The 12,045-nt window shown below is 54.9% G+C and overlaps 1 protein-coding gene across 4 annotated transcripts in view; it reads left to right on the top strand.

The window, feature by feature from the left end:
* The window catches only part of CUEDC1 (CUE domain containing 1), a 76,652-nt gene that overhangs the window by 50,627 nt on the left and 13,980 nt on the right, over window positions 1–12,045 (top strand). For all 4 annotated transcript variants that reach the window (XM_060135942.1, XM_060135944.1, XM_060135941.1 and 1 more), the window contains exons 2-3: window positions 5,287–5,850; window positions 10,084–10,211. In XM_060135942.1, coding sequence (XP_059991925.1) covers window positions 5,518–5,850; window positions 10,084–10,211 — 461 coding nt within the window. In that variant the 5' untranslated portion in view covers window positions 5,287–5,517. The remainder of the gene's footprint in view (window positions 1–5,286; window positions 5,851–10,083; window positions 10,212–12,045) is intronic.

Here is a 12,045-nt window from a genome sequence, read left to right as displayed (position 1 = left end):
CCTGCCAGTTCTAATCACTTGGTAGTGACTTGCCCAGAGGGCTGAGTTGAAAAGGCTTCTGAGGCTGTGTGGGTTCCATAGGACAATACCTAGATGGATTAGTGATGTCTGCCAAGGACACAGGATATAAATAAGTGGCGTGTGCGCCTTGTATTTCGCACCTTGGGAATAAATTATTTTGAAACTCTTCCAGTCTTGGATTCTAAGATCCCTGGAGTGGCTGGGTGGCTCCTCTTCCTTTTAGTCAGCCCGAGAGTCGGGGGTGGGGCTGATTTTTGAGTTCTTGGAGAGAAGCTGATCTGTATGCCCTTTCCTGGGAGCAGCTGTGGCCTGAGCCCTGGGACACCACCTAGTGGCCTGGAATGGTAGTGCCATTGGGCTGGGCCCAGATCTTATGCAAGAAGGGACAGCGAGTCCCTCTGCAGGCTGTGATCACAGCAGTTACAGATAGATCACAAGATCCGGTCTGTCCCTGGGAGTTTTTAGAGGAGGGAGCCAGGGGTGTGCAGGGACACAGCTGGCCTCGGGTAGTCACTTCAGAAGAATGGGGGGGGGGCGTGCAGAAAAGTGTTGGCAACTGGGACCTCTGGCCTCCCAGCCCCATACCTCCTCCTGAGGCCTCCTCTTCTAATCCCCACCTTCTGGGGTTGAGTCCTGGTCCTCCTGGGAGGCAGCAGAGTATCAATTCAGGTGTTGGAGGGGGTCGAGCTCCTGCCCGCTGGAGCTGTCGCTGGCTTGGAAAGAAGACCAACAGACCAGCCTTGTGTGCCAGGGAGGAGGCCCTCAGGCCCGGCGGCAGAGGGCTCAGGCACCTTGACCGTGTCACTGAGCAGCCTTGGCCTCGGTCGCCTCGTCTGTGAAGTGGGGTAATAATGCACACCCTGTATAAATGATAGCTTTGTTGTGAGGACTGAATGAGAAGGCAGAGAAGACAGGGCTTTGGAAATGGAGAAAGCACCCCGTCCCCACCGTTGATATGAGCCGGAGAAGGAAGAGAGGGGAAGGGAACCCACAGTTGCTGCACTCCAACTTCTTTCCTTCCCTTCTTTACTCATCCACCTGATAAGTTACGTTGGAGCTGCTGTTGGACATCCACGTGGAGGCAGCGGGTCGGCTGTGCAAGTGTGGAGTTCAAGGGCGTGTTCCCGGGAGACCTCAGGGCGAGAGACATGTGGGAGCCAATATTCGGCGTGTAGACAGTGTCAAAGCTGTGGGACTGGATAAGATCACTCAAGGTTTGAGTATAGCTCAGGAAAAGGGCCAAGACCCGGGCCGGAGGTCGCACCAACCTGTCTCGTTGGGTGCTTCCTATGCTGAGGCACCCGTATAAATCCTATCACGACACCCCTTCCACGTAGGTATGATCCCAACTTTGACAGATGAGGAAGCTGAGGTTCAGAGAAATGAAATAATTTCTCCAAGTCACACAGCCGTACCAGGCCCAGGCAGAATGGGAATCCATTCTGGCTCCTGGGCTCTCACATCCCCCATGTGGGCCCTACCTGGCCCTGCAGGAGACTGGCTGGGATGACCTTGGGCAAAGTCGGGAGAATGACTCTCCGACTCTCGGGCAGCTGGCCCACCTCCCTGGGCCAGGCCGGGAGTGACTCAGGCCTTGGCTGTCTACACACACTTGGAGGGAAGCTTGGCTGTCTGCCGCCCCTGCCAGGCCTGGATTCCTTTCTGGGGAGGCGGAAGGCCTGGCTCCCTGGGACCTGGGGGAGGACAGGTGTGGGGTTTCTGCTTCCCAATCCCCAGGTTGCTCACAACCTGTGAATTCAGGAGAGCCTCTGAGTCTGCCTCCAAGAGGTCTAATGGGCTCAGCAGGTTAGATTCACTTCCTTTTTCAGAAGTCAGGGGTTATCTCCCTCTGTTTCCCTGCCAGTGCCCAGCAGCCAGGGTTCAGAGAGGCGGAGGAGTGATTTCCCCAAGGTCACAGAGCCAGTTCTGGGGCAGAGCCAACAGACCCCCTCCCTGCCCTCCCTCCGCCAGTGCTGTCTGGGTCACATTTCCTCTGCTGGAATGTCAGCCAGGCTGTGCCGTCTCCTGAGCCTTTCTGAGGTTCCTCCGCTCCTAGCCCTGCAAGCCTGACTTGGCATTTTTGCCTCTTAGGAAATGGGTTCCTAGTTCTGGCTTCTCTACACACTAGCTGTGTGACTTTGTACAAGTTACCTAACTTCTCTGAACTGGTTTCCACAGCTATAAAGTGGGGACAATAACATCTGTCTCTGGAGTTGTAAAAAAAAAAAAGATTAAATGTGAAAGCGCCTGGCACAAGCTCGTACACCTAAGCTGCCTACTTCATTTTTTCATGTGTTTAAAATTTTTTTTCATTTGAGCTGTGCCGGTTGTAGAAGGCAGCCTGGCACGGATGACTCTGACCCTGAGGACAGTCCTTCTCCCTGCTCCCAGCCACGCTGGCCAAACCTCAGCCCTGGCCTCAGCCTCTGCACCTGAGCTCAGCGAGGGCTGGGGAGATGGTCCTCTGAGAAGTGGGGGCCCTCACAGCGACCCCTCCTGGTGTTAATTGTAGGCAGCCTGGCTTTGGGAGTCCGTGGGTCCTTGCAGAGTCCTATGAAAATAGCATTTCTCTACACTGAATCCTGTTTCCCATTACTGTTTCTGAGCCACTTTCTCCTCATCCACAGAAACGCTCTCTGACGGAAAAGTCAAGGCTTTACCGCTCCTGCTCTGTGTCCTGGGCATCTCCTCTGGTCCTGGGCCTCGGCTCTTCATCTGTAATGTGCAGCAGGCTGTAGCGTTGTCGGCCGTTTTCATGTCGCGGCAGACACACAACGTGCTCTTTTTCAAGGCTTTGCACCTGGGGTAAATGGAAGCAGCTGCTGCGGCCCAGCCTCCCCTGGGGCTGTGAGGATCGGTATCTCCTTCCCAAGGGCTGACAGAATTTCGGGGGGTTGATATCCAGATGCTGGGGAAGGACCGCCTAGAATCCCCCGCCCCATCCACTCCAGGAGCAGCTTGGCTGGCACGCCAACGGCCCCTGGCTCTCTGCCGGCCCTGTGGGGAGCGGCAACAACAGTCACGCAGCTAACCACGTTCCAGGCACCGTGCTGAGGATTATCCTGTTTAATTCTCATGGAAGCCCCATTCGTGTAGGTGAGGGATTGGGCACAGAGAGGACAGGGGACGGGTACCAGGTCCCACAGCTGGAGCGGCAGAGCGGGAGTTGCAGCCTGGGGCTGAATCAGGGCACTTACTTAAATGGTAGGAGGGCAAGAAGGTTTCTTGGGGGCTTCCCGACACTCAGGCCCGGAGCCCAAGGGACCTGTAAAGAGGGCTGTTAATGGGGAAAACGTGGACCCCATCATCTTCCTTCTTCCTCTGTCGGGGGGGATCAGGTCCTGGCCTCTTTCTCCAAGGGGCTGCCCTTGGCAAAGTGAGAGCCAGGTCCCTCAATCTCTCTTATGAAATTACTCGAGGGGGAGGGCGAAGGTGGTGAAGGTGGCCGACTCCAGACGCGTTAGCGCAAGGCACGGACCCCCATGTGTGACGACACCAGGACAGCAGATTGCAGCCCAGGGCACGGCTTCTGGGGCCTCCTGGCCCTGAGGTCCTTGTTAGAAGCCTCAGGGCAAGTTTCCAGAACTCAGGACAAAGGTAGACACCAGGGTGGAGCCCCGCTTTGGAGGGTGTTTTGGCAGCATCCTCTGACCTTACAGTGTGTCAGGGCGGGTGGAAGGTGTGGGTGAGGGGAGTTGGGGTGTCTAAAGCCAGCTGTGGGAGGCCACGTCACACTTGACTCCCCTCCTGTGTTCATCCTCATAACACATTTCTTGGACAGATCCTTTGAGGTCACTCCTCTGGGCTTCCTTGCGCAATGGCTTTGGCCTCTCTGAGCTGTGACTCGCTCGTCTGGGAAGCGATGGGGTGGAGGAGGTTGGATAATAAGTCATACTTCACCCAGTCATCTGAATACTACTCAGGCATTAAAGACCATGAAGGAGATCTCTATGTTCTGACATGAGAAGATGGCTACAATCAATCATTAAGTGGAAAAAAGGAAGTTGCATAGTAGAATTTATGGTCTGATCACATTTCAGTAAAATGAATTCATACTTATGGCAGTATGTGCATAGAAAAATGTATCTGCATGTAGATATTCCAGTGTTAAGAGGTTTTCTCTGGCGGTGGGAGGGGATTATAGTTCTGTAACATCAGTGTCCGGAGGCTGCATGGGGCCCATGTGCTTCTAGTTTCCTGCTCTTGAACACAGCCCGCCTCCCTGGGACTAGGCAGACACCCACCCAGCAAGCCCCCGAGCATAAGCCCCGGACAATTTCCACGTCCCTCGAAGGAGGTGGAGGTTTGAAGGAGATAAGAATCTCAGCATGGTGGCCCTGGAAGGCACTGGGGGACAGTATGAAGCCCCATTTTTACCTGTGAGGGGACTAGCCTTTAGGGACAGAAGGAATCAGTGGTAGTGATGTGTCTTCCGGCCTCAGGGTGAGGGAGGGCGCTCCCACTGCACCTTCCACACGGTCTGGTCTGGTCTGGTCTTCCTTTCATCATCAGTTAACTGTGGAGATCATGGCAAGGAAGATCGTGCTGATTGGCTCACACCAGCTCTTCTCTATCATCTGTTAAGATGATGACCCCCAGTACTAGAAAAGGACTTAAGAATATCCTGTGCTGGAACAGTCCCTTAAAATAAAGCTGCCACTTTTCTACACTTAGCAAAACTACCGTACATCCTGGGATAAGCATGAGAAAGTCAGAACTTGATGTTTTTGGACACATTCAACTCTCAGTTACCTGCACTAGCAGAAGTGCTACCTTAGAAGTGATTTACAGGCCTGGTTCTGAGTGGGCTGCACTGCGTTCTGTTGCAGATTTACTGGAGCTCTGCACAAGTGGATGCCATGATGGTGGGGCCCTGAGGTGAGGGAGCTAAGGAAAGCAGAGACTGGATGGGCTGGAGACCAGAGGGGGAGGACATTGCCTATACAGAGCCCCTCCTGCCCCAGTCAAGTCTCTAGGAGTCCTTGGCAGTGTGTGTCGTGGTTGAGACCAGTGGCTCAGGGGCCATAGTGCTGGGTTCAAATCCCCGCCTCCTCCACTTTCTCAGGTCTGTGCCTCTGCATAAGGGGGATGATAGCACCTACCTCATAGTGGTGTCAGGATGTAAGCCCTTGCTAACTGGTAAAGAGCTGTGGCTGTTTACTGCAGCTGGAGAGAAAGCAGAAAGAAGCTGTTCTTCCGTGGGCTTGGCGGGGGTCGCCGAGTTCGTTGCATTCTGCCCCTGACTCTTGTCTCCCTCGGTTTCAGGTGGGATGGTCCGTGGAGCCGGACCCAGGATGCTCCCGGGGTGTGGATGACCAGCCGCCCAGCCCCGCACGGCCCAGGCCCGGATGCCGCGCCCTTGTCTCCTGACCCGGGGACCCCGCCCGTCGCGGGACTGAGCTTCCAGAAGCCGCCGAGCGAGCGGCGACGGCGCAGGGACCCGGGGGAGGGGGTTCGGCGCCGGCGGGAAACATTTTCCCCCAGCGGCTCGGCAAGATGACCAGCCTGTTCCGCCGGAGCGGCGGGGGCGGCGGCGGGGGCGGCGGCTCGGCGGCGGCGCGCGGGGCTGGGGGCAGCGCGGCCGCCTCGCAGGAGCTCAACAACAGCCGGCCCGCCCGCCAGGTGCGCCGCCTCGAGTTCAACCAGGCCATGGACGACTTCAAGACCATGTTCCCCAACATGGATTACGACATCATCGAGTGCGTGCTGCGTGCCAACAGCGGCGCCGTGGACGCCACCATCGACCAGCTGCTGCAGATGAACCTGGAGGCGGGTGGCGGCAGCGTCTACGAGGACAGCTCGGACTCGGAGGACAGCATCCCCCCGGAGGTAGGGGCACGGCCCCGATAATTCCCAGGAGCTCCAACAACTGTTTGAACCTGTTAGAGGACTTGGGTTATACTCCTGTCTAGGTTCTACCTAGCAAGCAGCCTTATTTCTCCCAGGGAAACGTACCCAAGTCAGCCCGTGGCCTTATTTTATGGGCAAAATTCATGCGGTCACTAAACAAACACTGAGCACTACTCCGGGGCTGTGCCAGGCACGGTACGAGACCCTGGGTCAGGGGTCATCAGAATGAAGGAGCCTGTTCAAAATGTAGACACCTAGCCCCCACCCCAACGTCCCGAACCCCACTTCCGGGCTGGAGCTGTCTGGTCTGTATTTTCTGAACCTCCAGGTACCCGCCAAGGCCAAGTCAGAGTTTCTGTCCCCACAGAGTTCACAGTCCAGCGAGGACTAGAGGCAGGTGTCAGGCAATGGCAGCCCGGAGGGGTGAGTGCTAGGATGGGAGAAATGGAAGCAACAGAGAGGAGGGGATGGCTTCCCAGAGGAAGAGTGAAGAGTGAGGGAAAGGTGGGTGTGTGGGCAGAGGGGACAGCTTGTGCAAAGGCCCGGAGGTGAAATAGAGCAGGAGTGTTAGGGAACTGGCAGCAGGACCTTCTGTGAGGATCCTAGAGTGCTCAGAGACCAGGAGGCCTTGCAGTTGAGAAGGAGTGTGGTGTGTTCTGGAGCGTAGGGACCCGTGGAGGAGAGCTTGCAAGTTCAGTTCCTCTGACCGAGGCGCGAGCGATACCCAAGCAGTTCCCTCCTCTCTCCAGGAAGGTGGCTGAGGGCGAAGGGACCGCCCCACTGCATCAAGGCCCACTTGCTGGGTGTGGCCAGTCCTCCTCGGCCCCTCCAAGAGCTCAGTAGATGTCTGAGCCCCTAGTCTCAGCAGGACGTGCAGTGCTGGGTGAAGAAGGGGCACTCAGAGTCTTTCAACGAGAGGGTCACTGCCCACAGGGGCATCTGGGACATGCAGCCGTGGATAGGACGGAAGGCCCCAGCAGATCGGATTCAGCTCTGCTCTTCACTGAGTCCCAGCCTGGGCCAGGCACCATCCTACATGCTTTAGGTGTATCATCTCTTCGAATCTCATAAACTTTGTGAAGTGGCGTTATTATTACCCCCGTTTACAGTGGGAAACCTAGACCCAGATGTGGCCTCAGAGTCCTTCTCAACACAGCCCTGCAGGTGGCTCTTCTCCGTTCATCAGAGTCATCCTGTAGGGCAAAGCCCGCTTGCTCTTCCTCCTATAGGGCTGCTGCCTGGGAGTTCTCTCTCCGGGTGGAGGAGAAGCCCTGTGGGCAACGGCATCTGGCTCATCCCTGTGTCACGCGCAGCACCCGGGAGTCACTGCACATAGCAGGCACTCGGGGAGTGTTTGTTGAATGAATGAATGTTGCTGCTGTCTTTGCGCAGCTTTCTTTAGTCTCTTTCCCCGGGAGAGCACTCCTTGGCTCTGCCTGGATTAGCCAGTGGAGGGAGTTTTGGAAAAACCAGATCTTCTTTGTGAAAGGGAGGTGTGTGTATGTGTGTGCAGGTACATCCTTTAAGTGTGAGCTGGAAGGAAAGTTCTCTGCAAACGCTGACCCCCTTCCACAGTCTCATTTGTTCTGACAGTCTGGCAGGTAGGATCATATTTCCTTCTCTGTTCATGGCACCGACAGCCCTGTGACCCTCCGCAAAGCTTGCCTGATGCCCTGGATGGGCCTGCACTGTGTGCGCTTCTGTTTTCCCAAGAATCTTGCTTTCCGGATTGAGCCCCTTCTCAGCACCCCTCCTTGGCTGTTTCCCCAACCCCCCATCTTTGGAGCTCTGCGTGGGCCCATCGGCAGGCGGTTCCTGAGCCAGCGGAAAGTGCTGCGGAAAATTTATGAGCAGCAGCTGGGATGACAATAACTGCTGACTGAAAAAGCCCCCTCTCTGGGGGCTGATGGATGGTGGGCTGGCCCGAGGGGTATCCTTGCCACAGAGAAATATCTCCTGTCAGATAAATGGCCCAGACCTTGGCCCCCAGAGCACCTGGCAGGCATCCATCACCCACATGGAGTTAAGCCAGGAAGCCACAGAACCAAAAACTTCAGCACCTTTAGAGCCAGAAGAACAGCCTCACTGTGGCTGGTGGGGAGGGGAGGGGGCGGGGCGGGGGGCGGAGTCCAGAGACATGGCTGGGGTTACTTCTCCCTGGAGACTGGGGATCAGCCTTTCCGGAGCGTGCCTGGCCTGCTGTCTGCCTCCTTGGTGTTTCCTCATTCTGCTCCAGGAGCCTCTGATGAGCGTCTGGCTCTTGTAGCCCCAGGAGGCCGCGCTGAGGCAGGAGCGGCTGAGAGGGGAGGAAGCCCCCCTGCGCGGCTGTGGAGGCCCTATCTCTCTGAGCCCAAGGGGGGGCTGCTATGAGCCCCAGTCAGAGGAACCCCAAGCGGCTTCCTTCTGGGAACAACTCCTACTGAGGCTTCCCCTCCTCCTCGCCCGTCTCACCGGCTTCAGGGGGGGACAGTCCAAGCCAGCCACTGAGTGGGAGGGGCTCGGCCTACAGGCCCCAGCGTGGAACCCTGTCCCTTAGAGCACTTGTGTGCCGGGCACTGGAGGTTGTGCAAGTGTGTGTCAGTGAGCAGGGCTGGAGTTGACAGTGTTCTCTCTCTCTTTTTCTTGTGGAAATTTGGGGTAAGGAGAGCAGTGGCCCGAAAAGCAGCTGCATTCTTCTTTCTCTGCAAAAGCATCTGTTTAAGTACTTTCTGCCTCAAAGGAAAGAACGTTAGTGCATTCCAGAGCAGGAGGCCTCCTTGGGTCAGGCTGGCTGTACGTGTACAAAGCGTGGCAGTGTGTGTGTGTGTGTGTGTGTGTGTGTGCGCGCGCGCGCGTGCGTGCTCACGCACCCACCTGCCCACCCGCCGTGGTGTCCCTTTGAGACTGGGTGCCTGGGCATGGCTGGGCTCGGGCAGAGATGTGCAGAGGCATCTTAGCAGTGATTTCTGCAAATTCACTTGGGGTTCGAATTTTGGGCCAGTTGACAGCCTCTGAGCCCTTCCCACATTCTTTGGTCTTGGAGGAGATGGGCACAGAGCTGGAGAGGAGGGCGCGGGGGTGGGGTTATATGGCCTGGGCTCTCCAGGTTGATGGCTTCCTCCTGCTCCAGACTCCTTTGCAGAAGTGTTCAGGTCAGTCCATATGGCAGGAAGCCTGGCCCTTGCCCAGCCTTGGCTTCTCCTGCCCCTTTCTCTGGCTCCTGGATGAGGAGAGGAGGCCAAGAAAGAGCCTGGGCTCTCCCTTTGCTGCTATCTCCCTGAGAATCCAACCTGGGTGTGCAGGCCTTGTGTCTGAAGGAGGCACTCTTGCTGTAGAGACCACATCTAAGTTAAAGACTCAGTTGTAGGAACAGTGTGTGGCTCTTGCCATGTTAATCGGTCAGCCTGGGCCTCAGTTTCCTCATCTATAAAATGGGGGTAATGATCCACAGCCTACGTTGCCCAGTTGTTTGAGCTTCAGGTGACATAATCGATGTGGAAGTACTTTGAGAGAGGGCAGGAATGATGTTAAAGTTATTTACCAAAAGTAACACAGGGACGGAAGAGTCCACGAGCCACAAATATGCAGCTCGGTGATGTTTCATCAGCACCTGGATCTAGAAACGTCAACAGAGCCTGGAATCCCCCTTGTGCCCCTTCTCAGCCTTCCCCACCCCCAGAGGTCACGCTGCTCCAACTGCAATCCCTGTAAATTTGTTTTGCCTGTTTTTTACCCCCACGTGTTTATTTATTTATTTGGTTGCGCCGGGTCTTAGTCACGACAGGCGGGCTCCTTAGTTGCGGCTCGCCGGCTCCTTAGTTGTTGCCTGCGAGCTTTTAGTTGTGGCATGCATGTGGGATCTAGATCGAACCCAGGCCCCCTGCATTGGGAGCGTGGAGTCCTGACCACGGTGCCACCAGGGAAGTCCCATGTTTTGCCTGGTTTTGAACCTTACTTGGATGGCTAATGCTGCATGGAGCTTCCCTCTGGGGAGAAGAGCTTTCACGTCTGCTGTGTATGTTGGAATCGTGGGCTCAGAAGTAGCCCATGTGCTGAGCGTTAGTACAGGAAGCCAAACGGTTTTGCAGAGTGCTGGTTATATCACTTTACACTCCCACTAGCAGCAGCAGAGTTCCCTTACTACACATCCTCGCCCACACTTGATTTTGTCTAAATGTTATTTAAATTCAAGGAAGGATTGTTAATATTTCTTTTTTGTCATCTCGGATACAGATTTTGGAAAGGACCTTGGAACCTGATAGCTCTGACGAGGAACCCCCGCCTGTGTACTCCCCTCCAGCCTACCACATGCACATGTTCGACAGGCCTTACCCTCTGGCTCCCCCCACTCCACCTCCCCGGTAAGAATCCATCTCCTCTCAGAACGCAAGGCAATGGGGAAGGGGATCAGGGTTTGGGATTGAGTACAAACACAGTGGGAAACTTGACTGGACCCTTCGGTATACTGTTCCACCAGGAACAGGCTTCTACTGCAGCAAGAGGCATTTTAGCTGGATACCAAAGAGAACTTTCAAGATTGCAAGAGCAGACATACACTAAATTCCTACTCCAGACTAGATGCTATGCTGAACACTGGACAGGACATAGAGATAAACGATGCTCAGCCTTTGCTTTCTGGAAGCTTATAGTCAAGGGAGATGCAGATTGGGGATGACAGACGCATGGAACGTGTACTGACACTTCCCCTCCTGAGCCCATGGCAAACATTACTAACTGATCACTGTGTTCTTTCCTGCTAAGTTGAGACAGAACCTGAGAATCCTCCTCAAAACAGCACTCCCAGACAGTCATCAGTAATGGATGGAATGGATATCTATTTGCTATCCCTGTTCTAGGGACGTTGTGGGGATTTTTAAGCAATGGGAGCAAGTAAGTCTCTTTTTCTGGGGTAATTCGATAATTGGAAGCAGAAGAGTTAGGTCCCTGGAGACTTCGTCCAGATCAGGGACTCTGTAATTTGGAAGTTTAAAATGAAGCTGGTTGCCAGCTGGGTCCCTGGGTCTCTGAAGTGCTTGTTTTTCTGGGCTCTGTGTTTGAAGAGGGCCGTTGGAGCCCAGGTGCCTCTTTGTCCTGGAGCTGCTGGTCCTGAGAATAACTCAGGCCTGGGGTGGGGAGGGGTGTGGGGACATGATAGGACAGGGAACTTGTTCCAGTGGATCTCCCCTTCTGGGGTCTTGGGAGCCCCAGACAGTGGTGGTGGAGAACTCTGTGATCATACAGGTATAGATAATAATAACACCTACCATTTACTAAGTGCCCTTCAAATGCCTGAAACTGACAAGGTTCTTTACCTACGCCATCGCATTCAAACCATCTAACATTTTGTGAGGTAGGCACTGTTGTCATCCTCATTTTACAGATGAGGAAACTGAGCCTCAGAGAGGTTTCATAACTTCCCTAAGACTACAGAGCTGGGATTTGAACCCAGGTCATTTCTGACTCCAAAGCCAACAAATGCTCTTCCCTGCTGTGTCCTGTCATCCCCCTAATGAGAAAAACCTCTGTGATTGCAGCTCAGGGAGCTGATAGAGGCCTAGAAAGTTATGGGGGGAGGAGGCAGCATTGTTTCGACTCAGGGACGGGAGCAGAGCTGAGGTCCTCCATCACAAGTGATACCAGAGGCTGTAATGGGGCAAAGCAGGGGGTAAGTGGATAGGTCTGGGTGAGATCTTGGCAGGACTTGCAGCCCAGGATGGGTCATGATGCCCAGGGCTAAATGATTTTCCTTTGACATTTTTTTAATATCCCACGATGCTTTTGCAAAAAATTCAGTTTCTATTAGGCAGAATAGTTCTACCTATTTTTCAGAAGGTAAAACTGAGCCCATAAGAGACAGAATCCCATTGTCAACCTGGCATGGATATCCTGGCCGCATCCTCCCTCCCCTCCTCTGTGCATGGTGGGGTGAACTAGGGCAGGGGTAGTGTAGCCCAGTGATGGGAGCCCCAGTTGGGGGCAAAATGACCTCAGCACTAGACCAAGGCTCAGGAGGTCTTGCTCATACCTTTGGACAAGTTACTGCCCTTGCCTCAGGTTCAGGGGCCTGACCCGGAAATGAAGGCTTTGCTGGCCTGGGGGTGGATGCAGGGAAGAGAACTTAGTTGTGAAGTCGGACAGAGGCAGAGTGTTCCCCCCACCCTGCCTCCGTTAGCTGCCTAACTGTGATTCTTGAGG

This window comes from Lagenorhynchus albirostris, chromosome 20, assembly GCF_949774975.1.
Source record: "Lagenorhynchus albirostris chromosome 20, mLagAlb1.1, whole genome shotgun sequence".
NCBI classification, from domain to species: Eukaryota; Metazoa; Chordata; class Mammalia; order Artiodactyla; family Delphinidae; genus Lagenorhynchus; species Lagenorhynchus albirostris.
This window is presented reverse-complemented; position numbering and strand designations above follow the sequence as displayed.